The sequence below is a fragment of the Periplaneta americana genome, chromosome 16 (genome assembly GCF_040183065.1).
Source record: "Periplaneta americana isolate PAMFEO1 chromosome 16, P.americana_PAMFEO1_priV1, whole genome shotgun sequence".
Taxonomy (NCBI): domain Eukaryota; kingdom Metazoa; phylum Arthropoda; class Insecta; order Blattodea; family Blattidae; genus Periplaneta; species Periplaneta americana.
This window is the reverse complement of record NC_091132.1, coordinates 173465720-173482984: the sequence shown is the minus strand read 5'-3', so window position 1 is coordinate 173482984 and position 17265 is coordinate 173465720. Positions and strand designations below refer to the sequence as shown.

General features: G+C 33.9%; 1 protein-coding gene across 4 annotated transcripts in view; it reads right to left on the bottom strand.

Annotated features, from left to right (window-relative positions):
* The window catches only part of LOC138691962 (zinc finger protein 665-like), a 35800-nt gene extending 22528 nt beyond the window's left edge, over positions 1–13272 (bottom strand). For 3 of the 4 annotated variants that reach the window (XM_069814645.1, XM_069814643.1, XM_069814646.1), the window contains exons 1-2: positions 13160–13272; positions 4014–4114 (exon numbers count right to left, since the gene is read on the bottom strand). In XM_069814645.1, coding sequence (XP_069670746.1) covers positions 4014–4094 — 81 coding nt within the window. In that variant the 5' untranslated portion in view covers positions 4095–4114; positions 13160–13272. Of the gene's footprint in view, positions 1–4013; positions 4115–10134; positions 10260–13159 lie in introns of all 4 variants that reach the window. The other variant, XM_069814644.1, reaches the window with a different exon arrangement.
* Positions 13273–17265: the final 3993 nt, after the last annotated feature.

Genomic DNA, 17265 nt, shown 5'->3' with positions numbered 1-17265 from the left:
CAGTAGCAATGTTAGGCCCGGTTTCTTCAACCTCTGTTAAATTATAACAGCGTGTTATTCCATTTTAACTGTAAACTTAACGGTTGAAGCATTTCTTCAACAACTGTTAGTACTAACAGGCTGTTAAATCCTATGTTAATTTAACTGCCCAATTTCATGCAGTTAAATCATTTAACTCTCTGTTACCATAGAAGTATCCAATATGGCTGGTGCGTTCGATGCTGAACTTATATATCTGGATTATTTAGAAAATGATATCCATGAATACATAAACAAAGGGGATGATTTCTGTGATTTGACAGACCAGAAGTTCATACAAAGGTATAGGCTATTTTCTGCCAAGCCTCACTTTTCTCTTTCAACTTAGATCCGTTTGTTTGTTTATTCTCATTAATTGGTTTATACTGCGAAATAATTTCCAGCAGAAGGTTTATTTCGAACGAAGAGAAATTAGTCCCACGATTTCTTTTTGTTCCAGTGTTTTGCACTTCATAACAGCAATACCAATACTTCGCTCCACACTATTACTATTGTGATACAGACGAGGAAAGAAGCAGAAATCAAACCTGAGAGAATAGAAAGACTTCTATCCTCTCTGACACAAACAACGGAAACAAGCGAGAATCGCAATTGTTAGAGTTCAGAAAACAGAAGTGAGCCTATGCTTGGTTATAGGTTATGATTAAACTCTAGAATCTCTGGTCCTAACAAAGAGTAAACAAACAGAATGTTAAAATATGCAATGTAAAGTTGAAGAAACGCAATAATTTTAACACCAATTCATACTTTTAACTTAGAGTTAATTAACGCTATGTTAGGTGCATTTTAACAAATGTTGAAGAAACCGGGCCATAGTGGCAACATTCCCAACAACAATTTCTATATGCATACATGCTTTCAGAAGGTAAGCAGAAAATGAATTTTATAACTGATGCTTTTCCTTAGTCTATCACTGTTGTTACTCATAAAGAAATAATTCGATTAACGCAATGATCGATGTTGAATTTGGCCATTCCTTCATGTCTACGTTTATCCTGCTGGATTTAATCTTACGCTTCAGCATTTTAGTAATTCTCAAATATTTCGAAAATGATTTAAGCTGTCAAAAATCCATCTCGAGTACAACCACAACCTAACATGTATAACAGTGTGTAGGCCTACGTCAATAACAGAAGAAGATCTGCAATCAATATTCTTTTAAGATTTTCCACATTTTTAATTGAAGTCAAAGATTTCTTTGTGAATAAGTGGTAGCATTTACTCCATAAACATTGATCAAGTGCGTGGAGAAAGGTTACCGTAGAGGAAGGTAAAGTCAATCAGTGGGTGTAAAATCGATCATTTGCGATTTTTATTGAAAATTATATATTTTCTCACTTACTTGTTAAAATTTTGATATTCTGACTTCATTGCCTGACATTGCAAATGTAAGGGAGAGGGATAACAAAAAGCCTGCGAATGCCAACAATGGGAACACTGTGTAATTACCGTTGAAGTGAAAATTGTTATTTTCAACTTTTTCTCTTAAATGAAAACAAACTCTAAATTATAGTCAGAAGTGAAAGGAGACAGGAAGTATACGTTAGTACTTTTTCGTTGAGATTGTACTCTGAAATTATAGTTTTGCAGTTCGTAAATGTTAGTATTGAAACTTATTAATTTAAGAAAACTTGTACCTTTGTAGGGTTAAGTCGATCATGCCATCGATCTACTCGAAACAGATAGGACCAGCAGAAAGAATAAATTGTTCACCGAAATACCTCCAACTAACACTTATAAACAGAAAAGTGCCATAGTATAGCTTATATTGATGAGATAGTGGGGAAAGAGGAAGACGAAATTATGGTGAATTTCTTGCGTAAAAGAAGCACTGCCAAAGGAACATATTTTGTACACCCCTCTGTCCTTGACTATGGGAACAACGTAGTTTCTAAAGTGACATGAGGAGGGGAAGATTTCAAATAACATCTGATATAAACCTAAGCAATGTTGAATTGCATTTTAGATTGTAATAGAAGGGTGGTATTTCAATGTAAATGTTGAATTCTTAAATCTTTGTTTGTTGGTATGTGAAGTATTAAAATGTGTTTTTATGTTTTATAAGTTGGCAATCATAGTCACGATTGTACAGTGGAGACCTATAGGCCTAATTGCATCGAATAGTATGATCACAGTAACAAAAGATACACTATATAATGCTATAGGCATATATTGAAGATTATTATTGTTTTTACACCCCTTATAACAAATAAAGTATATGTAATACACTTAATTTGTTTTTTTAAAAACATAAACAGTGATCGACTTTACTCCGCAAAATTTTAAAATCGATCTTAAACTAAAAATTCAATGGTGATCGACTTTACCCTATTTAAGCAGGTAACTTCGATCACAAGTCAAATACAAAAAACAGTTTTTTATAAATTGTAATTCAATTCTTGTAACGTGTTTCATAAGTGAAGGATATGACGACAAAATGCTATTTTCTGAGCAACTTCGCTCCATTGCGTAACCTCAATATCATTAAAAAATTGCAAAATTTTGATCGACTTTACCCTCTTCTACGGTACTGTTGTAGGATATAAGGAAGCACCTCGGCTGAAATACAATTATGGCTTAGAAATTACAGTACAACTGAAACAGATGTTGTGGAGTACAGAGGAAAATCTCTCTGACATGATAGCCAAGATAAGTCTAAGTTTCATACCGAGGTACCAAACAGAACAGCAGTTCAATACGGTTTTGGGACCAAATTACGTTACTCGATACTATTCAGGGTGAGCAGTGGTCACACAGACTAGCTGAACTTCGTGTCAACGTTTCTTCCCATGGGGAGAGTAGAACCAAGCACACTTCATAATGCCAGACCAATTCACGACGCCATATACCAGACAGTAACAGCACAAGGCCATAATTTAATCTACTGAATAAACTGTGAAATGTTGAAATGTGTAATCTTCTGGTACTGTAAGGGCCGATTGTATAAACCAATCAATCTTAGATCAGAAGTTAAATTGATTCTCGTTCTAGCTTAACTTGGAATTTTGTGTTGTATAAAGTCTAATCTGAGATTAATTTGTCTCAAACTGAAGTCAACTTTGACTGAAGAAATTTCTCCGATTAAGTTAGATGATATAAATTCAGTTATTTCTATTCTGTTTGAAATATACGAGTGACAGATTGTGCAAATAAAATATCCATTAGGCCTCTTTATTATTATTATTAATATTAACAGATATGGGAGGTACATATATATATTTTTTTTAATTTCTTGTCTTAATACACAAACAATCCTATACTTTATAAGCCTCTATCGTGTTCAGCACTATCAAATAACATAACCTATAATTATATTATGTTTATAACAACCATTAATTATTAATGGATATGATAGGTACATTCATAAATGATCAATTAACTGTATTACTAAACGAAAATTGTCGTTTTATAAAGCATTATTATGTTTAGCAGTATCAAACACCATGACATGATAACAATTTGGAGAACAGTCAACCTTCTTCTTATTGTCCGCCATTATTTACATTGCACAAAACAAGCCAGTGTCTCCAACATAGTGTACGGAAAATCGCCAAAAAGTAGTTGTAAAGTCGCTAGATTTCTCATTATCAACAAAGAAAGATTAAATTTTGTCACTATGGGGTGCTAAAAAGGTCGCTAAATTCCTATTTAAGCAATATAAAAGTTAAAAGAAATTGCTGTTGAAAAAGAGTTAAAGTCGCTAGATTGGCAACACTGAACAAACCTGTACAACATGGCCCGCACATCACATAATGCACCTGTTTATGCGATGTTGCCAAATCCTTTTCACGTGAACTTAGATTGCATTTGAACCAAGGTAATTTGATCGCAGAAAAGTTTTATACAATAGAAGAAGTGTCTGAACTCGATCAATTTCAATTTTCGATCAAAGTTGATCTTTAGTCAGGGAGTTTTATACAATTGGGCCTTAGACAAACAATTAAAAAAACACATAGTAAGACTTTGCAGTTTACCTTTGATAAAGCCTTATTTCCTTCCATTTCGTATCTGTTATCATGTAGTTGTGAGCCCAACAGTTCAACTGCAGGTTCCATTTTGATCACATCCAACACAACTGAAAGAAAAAGTTACGTAATTGATAGTGGTTACAGAAACTCAACTGTTGAGAAAGTTATTAAAACTTGCTACGATCTAATTCACATCCCATTACCTTGTACAAAATCTTCATACACAAGACCCTGCCAAGACCCTCGATTCGCTAGCAGCTAGTATCGGGGACTGTCAAAACAATATTCTAGTGATAATCTTCAGTTCAAACGCAATCTTACTTACTAGACACATGGTAAGTAATTGAGACTCGTTTAGACATGGCTTCTCATAAACAATTTTCTTCTTCTAGCATAAAATACTCCAATCTGCTGTAATTTCATCCCTGTATAATTATTCTGGATTTAATTTCTAATTGAGTAAATAATTCTTTGTTTGTTCTTTACTTCTACAAGAAATTCTCTACTGTTCATTAACCAGATAGTTTATAGTACTTAGATTATACTGTAATTGTAATTTTAATATTCTATTCATGAAATTGTAATATCTTGATCCTTACTTACTGGCTTTTAAGGAACATGAAGGTTCATCGCCGCCCTCACATAAGCCCGCCATTTGTCCCTATCCAGAGCAAGCTTAATCCATTCTCTATCATCATATCCCACGTCCCTCAAATCCATTTTAATATAATCCTCCCATCTACGTTACGGCCCCCCCAAAGGTGTTTTTCCCTCCGATTTCCCAACTAACACACTATAAGCATTTCTGGATTGACCCATACGTGCTACATGCCCTGCCCATCTCAAACGTCTGTATTTAATGTTCCTAATTATGCCAGGTGAAGAATACAATGCGTGCAATTTTGTGTTGTGAAACTTTCTCCATTCTCCTGTAACTTCATACCTCTTAGCCCCAAAATATTTTCCTAAGCACCTTATTCTCAAACACCCTTAACCTATGTTCCTCTCTCATAGTGAGAGTCCACTTTTCACAACCGTAAAGAACAACCGGTAATATAACTGTTTTATAAATTCTGAATTTCAGAATTTTTGACAGCAGACTGGATGATAAAACTTCTCAACCGAATAATAACAGGCATTTCCCATATTTATTCTGTGTTTAATATCCTCTCGAGTATCTTTTATATTTCTTACTGTTGCTCCCAGGTATTTGAATTTTTCCCCCCTCTTCAAAGAATAAATTTCCAATTCTTATATTTCCATTTCGTACAACATTCCCGCCACGAGACATAATCATATAATATGTCTTTGCGGGATTTACCTCCAAACCTATTTCTTTACTTGCTTCAAGTAAAATTCCTTTGTTTCCCTCGTTCTTTGTGAATTTTCTCCTAAAATATTCACGTCATCCGCATAGACAAGCAACCCGTTCAACTCCAAACCCTCTCTGTTATCCTGGACTTTCCTAATGGCATACTCTAGAGCAAAGTTACAAACTAAAGGTGACAGTGCATCTCCTTGCTTTAGCCCGCAGTGAATTGGAAACACATCTGACAGAAACTGACCTATACGGACTGTGCTGTACGTTTCACTCAGACACATTTGAATTAATCGAACTAGTTTCTTGCGAATACCAAATTCAATAAGAATATCATATAAAACTTCTCTCTTAACCGAGTGTAATATCTTGATGGAGATGAAAAAAGGCCTAGTGGCCTTATCCCCACCAACTTAAAGAGCCAAATACTAAACACATTATTTAAATTTCTAAACATGTCTGAAACCACTTATCTCCTAAAAAAGAATATTGAACAGTTTTAGCACCTGATGAGGACGAAGTCAGGGCAAACCCTGATGGAGATCAGCAACGATTCTGACGTGCAAAGATGACACAGGTGTAGTAATTACAACCAATAACACCAACACATTCCAGTTTTCATCATAGGAAATTCTCCTCAAAATACGTGACTGGTTCTAAGTCAATAAATTAGTATTAAATTATAACAAAACTAACACAATTCAATTTAAATCCTGTCTAAATTGAACCACGCAAGTTTCAAGCGCCATAATTAACAATAGATCCCAGAAACAACAACAACAACAACAAACAAATTTCTAGGCTTAAAAATCGATAATGTGTTAAACTGAAAAAATCATATTAAAGAAATTACCCCCAAACTAAATTCAGCATGTTTTCCTATTCGATCTATGCAAAAGATAGTAAATATCAATACCTTAAAAACAATATACTTTGCATACTTCCAAGTGGAATAATATTCTGGGCAGATAGTAACAGTATATTCCTACTACAAGAAAGACTAATTAGAATAATAGTAGGTGCCAAATCTAGGGAATCGTGTAGGACTATTTTTAAAAAACTACAAATAATGTCCATGGCTTGTCAGTATATTTTTTCATTAATAATCTTCCTCGTATGTAATCGTGAAAATTTTGTAACTAATTCAACAGTTCATAGCATAAATACACGTCAAACAATGACTTTCATACTCCATCGGCAAGTCTATCGTGCTATCAAAAAGGAGTGCGTTATATGGCTGTAAAAATTTTCAACTGCCTGCCTATTGTTATAAACAATGAAACTCAAAACATAACATTATTTAGGGGCAAATTAAAGAAGTACCTAATTTCTCACGCCTTCTATTCTGTAGGTGAATTCATGACATTCAACAAGGCTTCATGAAATTGACACTAAAACCGTGTTTTGTACTGTAAACCTTTGCTGTATATATTTCAACTAGACTGTGACTATGAATTAAGACTATAGTATTAAGTTTTTTGACTTGTTCTATATTCCAGCTGTGAAGCAATGTACGAATACCATTGGAATGTTAATAAATAAGATAGAATACAATACAATACAATACTGGTACTATGTATTGTAGTAAAAAATCCACTACTTTTAGCTCCTCTACACACAATAGGAAGTTGTCATGTACGTAGTGCATTTTATCTCAGCCACCATATCTGCCGTGAAAACTGGGGATATCGATGTGAAGAAAAATTACGTCATAAATAATTTTTGTCAGTAGAAAAGTTCTATTTACATTTTTTTAAATGTAACTTCATCTCACTATTACTAATCTCACTTCTTCCTGTTCTATCTTATTTTCTATTTTAAATATAGGCCTAGTTATCTTTCATCACACCAGTATCCGATCGCATAAAAATTTCGTCTTCTTATCAGTTCATGATCATAACCACTGTGCTAAGAGAACAGGTTGGGATACAACTGCTTACGTATAATATATCAGTTTATATCCTCTCGAATAATATAGTAGGTATTACATCATATAATTGGCAGTAATTCAAGTAGCTTTTTGTAACTGTTTTTCCTTACCTCGTGATAATACCAGTTCAGAATGTAATAGAGTAAGGCCCGTAACACTCTTAAAGAGTTCTCGCTATCACAGATCACACTTCGCTATGATCATCTATGCACTGCCTTCATGCAGAAAGCATTTTTCTGATTATAGCAATCACTCGTTGGAGGAAATATTTTAGGTTATGTATTTAAGTATATTGTCGTACTTAAATATATAACCTGTAAGTATATTTACGTACTTTACAAATTACGTACGAACGCTATGTTGAATCTGAGTATTCAGATGATGAGGAAATGGAGTTACATGAACATATTTTGTTCATGAAAAGAAAAAGTAGGCCTAAAATTAAAGCCAGAAATATCTGAAAATCACATTGTACCTTACGAAAATAAGGGCGAGTTTTGGACATTGGTTTCGATTTGAATGATGATACGTTTAGGCGTTTTTTTTAAGGTTCAATGGACCAGTTTTTTTTTTTTTTTTTTTTTTTTTCCATTCTTGATATAATAGAGAATTCTTTGCTATATTCTGATTAAAATTACGTAAACTGTTAAGACATATAGATACATTGTTTCAAATGTTTAATTAATGCTATTAAATCTCATTAAAATAAAATATAGATAATCTGATAGGTATTTGGCTTCAGATTTCTTCTTTAAGTTTCGTGTTTTTATAGTTTTCATCCCGTGTATCATATAAATAGGCCTATGGGTCACATCGTACAAGTTCGATAAGTTTCTGACTGCAATTATCAGCCATCTTTCCTCATTTTTGAAATAAAAACAATACAATTTACCGCCACCTGTGATATCTTTTTCTACATTCAATCGTCATAAAGAGTATAAATGAAAACATCTTTGATAAATGTGTCAAGAAAAATCGCTGAGCTACGGATTGCAGCGAGAAACTCGCGCGAGGTTTTTTTCTTGAGCGAGAATGTCCTCCAGTATGTGGACGTCCATTTGAATCCATGTTATCAATCTTTGAATTTTCTCGCAACACATTTCTCGTTGGCGAAAACTCTGCAAGTGTGTTACGGGCCTAAGAGTCAGTACAGTACAGCATATGCTGACCTGTTGTATTAGGATAGTGATAGTGTATCAGAGACGAGTAACTTCGTTGAAATTTTGTGAAAAAGTAAATAACATTGAAAGCCGTTCATTTTTCTGAAACGTTGCAACTTATTACGTTGGAATGAGTTTGAAGCCAGTAACGATTGCGATGTATTACGAAAATTTCGATTATATAACATTCCAGATGAAAAATTATACGTCTTCAATATCTACACTTCATCGAAACAAATGCCAGACTATCCATTAGAGAGCAAAGAAAACAGCGATTTGTCATTAGTGAATAAAAATCACGATCACCCCCGAGACTGAACTGTTCATTAACCAATGAAATACCAACGGAGCCGTGAGTGGCTGAAATGGTAACCGTGAAATAACTCATTGTGATAAGTACAGTGACTACACTGATATCACTACAATGATAATTACTGACTTCTAGTCAATTGTGTAAATAGATGTTATTGTATTTGTTTAACCCTTCTGGATGAATAAACATTGATATCTATTTTCTTTTCAATTAATTATAATGCTTATTGTAGCAGTTTAATAATACTAACTACGAGATTTATAAACAAAGGTAGTGTGAGGTTAGGATCGTTAAGATTAACGTGGCTATGTACGAATAACATTACTTTATACAAACGTTTGTATGAGAATCTTCATGAAAATTGGATGCTTAATCAATATTAATGTTTAAAAAATCCCTATATGTTACCGTCTTAAGTACCTGATTTGAAGATCACATAGTTTTTGCAATATATGCAGCTACAATATCCTATCCAGTCATTATTTTAATATAACTATCATGGATCCCACGATCACAATCACACTCATCAAAACTTCGATCCAGGTGATTATTCGTACTGCATAGGAAGTAACAGAATCTTCACAGTGACAAATCAATCCCAATCCCAATCCAACAGGTTCACTACTCCACTAGTGATCAGCTGATCCAAAATTCAAACAGTGTTGCTAACTGGACGGAAATTCTGTCGAAACTGACGGAATTTTAACGTAGCGGACGGGAAAAGAATGGTTTTAACGGGTGACGAATTGTTTGGCGGAAATTATGATTTACATCATCTTTTGACTTTTTTAGCTGCTATCATCTTATTTTATTCTTTTTTTTTAATTTTGGGGGGATTTTACTTTTTCATTGAACTTGTCGTACCCTAGATCATATATGTATATAATATGTTATATTATGATCTAAGGTCGTACCATGTCAAAGAATCCCTTGTTTCAGATTTTCTCGTAGTAATGAAGTCAGAGGTTGACGAATTAATATTTTAATCAATATTGGTAAATAAATTGTGTTAAAATTTGCTTTTATTTTTATAGATATATTGAATGGGTCTAATTTTTTAAATTTAATTTTGACGAATTCTGATGGATTTATAGGTGTTAAACTGGCGGGGATACAATTTATGTGTTGGCAACACTGTATTCAAATAGTCCAGTGCTGTGCAGTAACGGTTAGCACGTGTGACTATGAAACAAGTAGTGGTCCCAGGTTCAAAACCCGGTTGAGACAAGTTACTTGGTTGAGTTTTTCCGGGGTTTTCCCCTTAACGCATTAAGAGAAAAATGTGGGGTAATTTTTTTAACTGCGTCCTGGATTCATCAGCAGAGGAAAGAGAGACAAGGCAGTTGATAAAGTATCTCATTTGCTGGAAATCGCCAACTGGATGAACAAAGTTATGGAATACGAACCTTTCCTTGCTTGTTTCTACTTCTTAATAATCCACGGCCCACACGCTGTCTGGCTTCAAAACAGCTGGAAATAAACAACCGTGATCTTCTGTCGTAATTCAGAAATCTTGGCGAGTTTGCAGAAACTGAGAAAAAAAAGACAAAAGGATATTTGCAAAGTTCTCTATTAGAGACGTAAATTTTCCTGTCACTATTCAGAGTTCTTGCTAATTTGCCAATATTTCCCAATATTCCTGCACATATGGAACGGATATTCCTCATGAAGAGTGGTCAGTGGACCAAAGAACGAAATCGCCTACAGTTCACTAGTGGAAACCATATCACAGTTTAGTATATACAGTCACGAAGCTTGGGATGATTTTTTGCATTTCTCGCGATAGTTGCTAGCAGCTTGGAGCGCTGTGAGTACTAACAACAATCGATTGTGATCGTGATCTAATATAGGCCGTAAGGCAGACCATGTAACTCGCTTAACCCGATCACGAAGGGCGGCGTTTGACCCATATAAATTAGTTGCAATGGATAAAGAGTAACATATATTTCTCTAAAACGTAGTGTAATTGCATTAATAAAATTTGAAACAATGATTAGGAGACACTTCAGACATAATTCCTTCCGAGTTAAGGTGTAATATGATTTTTGGTGTGAAAATTACGTTGTTCGTATGTGTAATACCTGCCCTTATTTCGATTAAATATTGCGAAATTCTTGTACATTCATTTATGCACGATTCAATAATTTTCAGTTGCACCGCACGAATATTTAGATATGTTCAAATTATAGGTTATGTTTACTGTACCAGTTGCCCCTTTCTGTCTAATTTTAGTGGTCTCCAATACCCTGCCACTACATACTATGTATGTTACGTCATCTGGAAATTATAGGTTATGTTTACCACATTTAACTTATATTCCTATATTCGCAATTATACATTATAATTAAATATGTCATGTAAGATACCCGTCACATTCTATTAGTCTGTATTCTAATACTACAATTGAGTACTCAATTATTGTATTTCTCTACTACCTAAGAGACGAAGTAACACAATCGTACGTACACTAATTTCATAGGAGTGGTATGGTAAATTTTCTGTCTAAAATTATGGAACGTAGATGTGCTAAATTAAAATCAGAATATAAATTCGTTTTTATTGAACCTCAAAATAGCTTCCATTCTAAACTAAAAATGTTGATACAAACAAATTATGTTAACACGTAAAATTCTCTTCACATTAAAATAACACAGTTTTGTAATTATTTCTGCAACATATTATGCAACAAGAAGTAAACGGAACTTATAGACACGTTACACTAAATAAAACTTAGCAATGATACGCAATAAAGTTATAATATAATATTTCACTGAGCTCCATACACTGAAATAGAAAACCAGAACATACATTATCGTCTGCTAGGGAAAGGGGTTTATGATGAGGCGATAGTAGCGATCCTGGTGGTCAGCAACTATCAGTGGTTGCATATTTATTAAGTATTGAGCTTCGTGACTGTATATACTAGACTGTGACCATACTACAATTTCTAGTAGATGAGAATTCGTTGTGTTCGGAATTTCATTGTAATGAACTAAAACAAAGTCCTCTTAAAGGGAGCTGAGTGTTAACTCTAATTTTATTTCAGATATTCATTTGCGAAGAAGTAGGCCTATATCATAATATCACTTATTGTTTTTTTCCTTGTGATTATTTATGTCATTTTAACAATGTTTCTGGAAATATTTTATGTAATATTAAAAACGTGTTTAATTTTAAAATATATTTAACAAGTAGGGGCCTAAGTTACAATTTTCATTCCTACATACCAGTTATCGTCTACATGTGTCGATCTTTCATTTCTGAAAACTGGTAACCCTATCTGATGACAATAAATTAGCGTGGTCCAATATTGCATTTCTATATACAATTTTGACATGGAGTAGTTACGTTTTCTGTACAATCACCTCATCCCTTGAATCTCAGAAAGGTAAATTTGTAAGTTTCATCCATATCATATGCACACACGCTAACACCTGGGCCAGCCTATTATGTTTTTCTTCATAACTTCCATGGTTAATAACCATGCCTACTTAGCTTTCTTCGTTCAAGGATCGAAGTTACATTCAATAGAGAAGACTTTTGCAGATATGCACAGAAGTTATCATACTACTTAAATATTATCAGTTTATAAGTACTTGGAAGACGTAACCAGCACAAATGAACTGAGATCCAAAATAGCGAATGAGTCACTGCCCGTCAGGAAACCGACTAGCCTATCCGAATAAAATCAACGTAGTAAGTATAAATCTCGTTTTCATATTACAGTTCAAGCTAAAAATAAAAGTTATTGTTTATTTAACGACGCTCGCAAGTGCCGAGCCTATATCAGCGTCGCCGGTGTGTTGAAATTCTGTCGTCCCGGATCGATAGCTAGTAAACCTATCGATCTGGGACGAAATCGAATCCGCAACCTCGGGCAAAAAAGGCCAGCACTATACAGATTTCGCCACTCAGGCCGATATACTTCAAGCTACTCGTATAACTTCTTACGATATATGAATAATAGTAAAATACCGGTATATATGTACTACATACACCGTCATTAATCTAAACAGATAATATATTCAAGACTATCTTTTTATCCTTGATATATCTTGAGATGACAATTTATTGTATTCTCTACCATATTTATATAGGAACGGCCAAACGATCGAGGTATGTGACAATGTCAGTGGATCAGTTAAGGAGATATATAAGTAACGAGCGTACTAATATCACTTATAAATCAACCTCAACAAACTCACTAACCTTATCACATATACGACAACCGTTTCGCCATTCGCATATAAATATGGCAGAGGTAGGCTAAAAATAGTTACCTTCACTATAGGCTACTTGTTTTCCGCTCTTATTAGCCTATTGAACACGTTGTAAAACCCCTAAAATTGCGAAATTTTAAGAAGTAAATTAAATTTATCAATTTCACATAGAAATAATTATTACCCTTGAATGTAAAATATTGTAACCTACCTGTCCAATAATTCAACACTTCCAGCAAACGAAACTTTTACCAAGACATCAACCTAAACTTTATTCATTCAGACAACCAAAGCTGTAGGATCTAAAGGGCCATGGAGAGTGGGCTACGATGATAAGATCAGTGTAGCCAACCATTAAATTGTATTTCCGTCAGTATAACACCCGTAAATCCGTCAAAATTAAAAAAAAAAAGACCCAATAAATAAATAAAGCAAATTTTAACACAACTTACTTACCAATCCTGATTAAAATAATAATAACGTGATTACGAGTAAATCTGAACAGGGGATTCTTATACATAGTACGGAACAGGCATGGCTGTTCAAATAAAAAGTAATATCTCCCAAAAAGTAACGATTAAAAATGACAGCAGCCAAAAATGTCAAAAGACGATGTAAATCGTAATTTCCGCCAGAAAATCCGTCACCCATAAAAGCCTTTTTTTCCCCCGTCCGTTACGTTGAATTTCCGTCAGTTCTGGCGGAATTTCCGTCCAGTTGGCAACACTGGATGAGATAGCCTACAACCCAGATGGTACCGAGATGCAAATATTTTATAAATTGACAATTATTTAAGTCAGACTTCAAATACTACATTTTTCTTTTGGATACGGACTAGTTTTGGGTCTATTCAGTATTTCGTGCTTGTACAATTCGGAATAAGAAAGAATGGTTTATTGCGTTGAGATCAGTCATTCATAAAACAACACATAAAAAGTTCAACAATATACAGTAAGATGTCGCTAGTAATGCAAGTTAAATTTTCTATTACAGCTGCAAGAATTACTGATATTTCTACAGACAAACCGCTACTACTGGGTCCACAGTTCAAAATTTATTTTCCTGTTTTTGATTATGTATTCAGTCTCTTTTTTTATTATATATATTTTTTCATTATTACTATTTTAAAGTTAATACTGATTGTGTATATATATATATTCAATCTCTGTTTCTTAGTTTATTATGTTTATTATTATTTTTAAGTTAATGTTTGTATACCGGTATGTATTTACAATACTCGTAGGCTATTATTTTGTAACATTGCATTTTTGTTGATTTATTTTACAACACTTTACCAACTATGAAGGTTATCATCTACCGTCTGAGTGAAATGAAGGTCACCATTCCAGCGAAATGAGTCGAGAGTCAAGAGCCAAGAGCTACCACGATTTTGCTCTCAATTGACTGAGGAAAAATAACCGGAAAAGTATAACACTTAGAAAGATACGCATTCGATCGTGCGAAATAATCTTTGCTACCGCCGCCATAGACAAACTGCAGTTGGAGTAACAGCACGGCTTTGAATTAAGTTTAAGGATAGCACCAGATCTGTTCGCTTATCTGCTAGCACATTTGACACAATTGTTGATTATATGTCGTGAGCAGCATAGTAAAACATTATGTAAACGTAAAAACTGGAAATTTATCCTTTGAAGAGGTGGAAAATTTCAAATAACTCAGAGCAAAAGCAACAATTATAAATGACACTCAAGAAGAAAATAAAACTTAGAATAAATATGGGTATTGCCTGGTAATATTTGGTCGAGAAAATTTTGTCATCTAGTCTGCTGCGTTCATTTCGGAAAGGTTTCAAATTCAGCATTTTAGATAAGAAAAATAACGATGCATATATCTGAATAGCCAGGAAATTTGGTTAATCGTGTAGTTCGACTCTAATTATTTTATTACATGTATTTACCAACGATTCACATAAATAATTATTTATCAACATATTGTCAGTATCCCTGGCTTGGTGATGTGCGTCCAGAAACTCTGTATTTTGCAATAATATAAATCATGCCGCGAAAAAATTATTCACACGTTTAGATCTCAAATCCTTATACTATTTTGGTGTAGAGACGTAGTAAATTTTCCCATTTAGATGTAGAATAAACTATCAATATTCAACAGCTTATGCTGTTTATAAATTTAAACAAAAAATCTAATATTTTAGTAATGTGTGTATATACTGTAAGTGTTTTGAAATCGCAATTCTCCCAAGAATTTAACAACTTAAGGCCAATTCACAATGAAAATTAAACATAACCGTAACATAAACACAGACGTTTGCGCCTAGGTTACCAAATGGGATCATTCACAATGATTCACATAAACACTGACATTAACATTGCCGTAAGACGTTAACATGGAAGTTTGCAAACTCCAAACTTTCATGTTTATGCTTACGTCATTTGCAAACAGAACACAATCATGGAGCTCCGAAATATACGACAGAATATGAGGAAATGACGTCGTTGTTATGTTTCCATGGTTACCAAGTATCTTCGCGGTTATGTTTATGTTCCCATTGTGAATGTTCTTGATTTTTATCGTAACGTTTACATTTTTAAGTTAACGCTTACGTTATATTTAATTTTGATTGTGAATGAGCATTTACACTTTCTTAAATTAGAAGACATAATCGGTCCATTGTTTCTGAGATATCGGGTGCATATAACATGACTTTTGCTCTAAGCGCCTCTGCAACTTGGTACTAGTGCTTGACTTCCTCAGCATTATCACACACTTTAATAAAAGTTATATCTAACTTACACCAATTACGAGGCTAGACAGAGACGTAAGAGGGTAAGTGTGATATTTGTTTTTGCCCTAATATTAAAATGCAGACGAGAATAAGATAAGTAACAATGTTATTCAAATGAATTATGTTACGTGCAGAATATATATATATATATATATATATATATATATATATATATATATATATAATTTTAACTGGTAATGGAAATAACGGGAAAATGGCTGAACGGATTTTAATAAATGACCCCTCGCTTTGAAGCTTGGAACCCGAAGTTTTTCAGAAAAATAGCAGTTTTCAGTAAAATATCAATTTTCCTACATCATTTTCCTATTTTCCAAAATTCATCTGTCTTCAGTTTTGAGAAATAATGGCTTTTCAGAATAAAACAAAACACAAACACACTACAGTAAACAATAGGGCAAGTGTATAGCATATTGTGCTTATTTAATTCACTCAACTGATAGGCTTACAGAGATATAAGCAACGCATATTATGTATTTACAAAACTCTGGAACACAAACTCATACGTAGTACACATTATTTCAGAAATTGGACGCAATTGTTATGGCCTGTCGTACCACAAACCTTTGGCGCATACTGTAGATTCCGTTTTCATGATATTGATCTACATTTTGGTGGTCTGTATTGGGCGAAATCCACGGCAAAAGCATATGCCAATGTCTCGAATGCTCTACAGCTGCAAAATATCGATGCCAAGAATGCTCAGTGATGACCTTGGACTTTATCGTCGAAATTATGGGCACTTAATGACTCTGAAGCTGAACAAGTAGAGGGTACTGAAGTCAGGACATCTTCTTAGAGGTATGACAACAATTGTTATCACAGGACATCTTCTGATTGTTATCACAGGACTATCCTCAATGCTGGAAAAATTTCACCACAAAAGAGTTTTAGCAAAGAGGATGTTAAAGTCTATGAGACGAGTTCTCAGGAAGCTCGTGGGAGCTCGAAAATTTCAATTCCGTGATTGTTTGAAGGAATGTGAGTTATATGGTCCAATGCAACTGTATATTTGTGAAAAATGTGTTAAAAGCAAGAGGCAAAGTGTGTGAAAAAAAGTGTCACAATTTACATAGGAATAGACAGAGGTGTTCACACTGAATTTATGCGCCATGTGACAAGGCCAACGTGTACGCAGATAACTCGGGTTCCATTTTGCTGATTTCATATCATCTGGAGAGGTGACTCATGACGTGTAATCGCCGATCTCAAAACATTTAAATTTAAAAAGTGTGTAGTGTTTGAGGACATTGTCTGCAAGTAAAGGGACTTAAATGTGAAAAACTCAGGTGATACTATTAGTGGGCAATGATAGATTTGCACACTGGAAACATATCAACTTGCAATAGCAGACAGACCAAAAGTTTGCAAGTGTGCACATGAATAAAGCGGGCAATTTGGATAAATGCCTGATGTATTATGAGTGAATCATGTGTAGTAGCTATTGCAAATTTAATACAATTTTAAAATCTTCCATATTTTTTTATCAACAGTAATCTCACTAGAGGTTTTGATTTTATCGATAAATCTGCCAG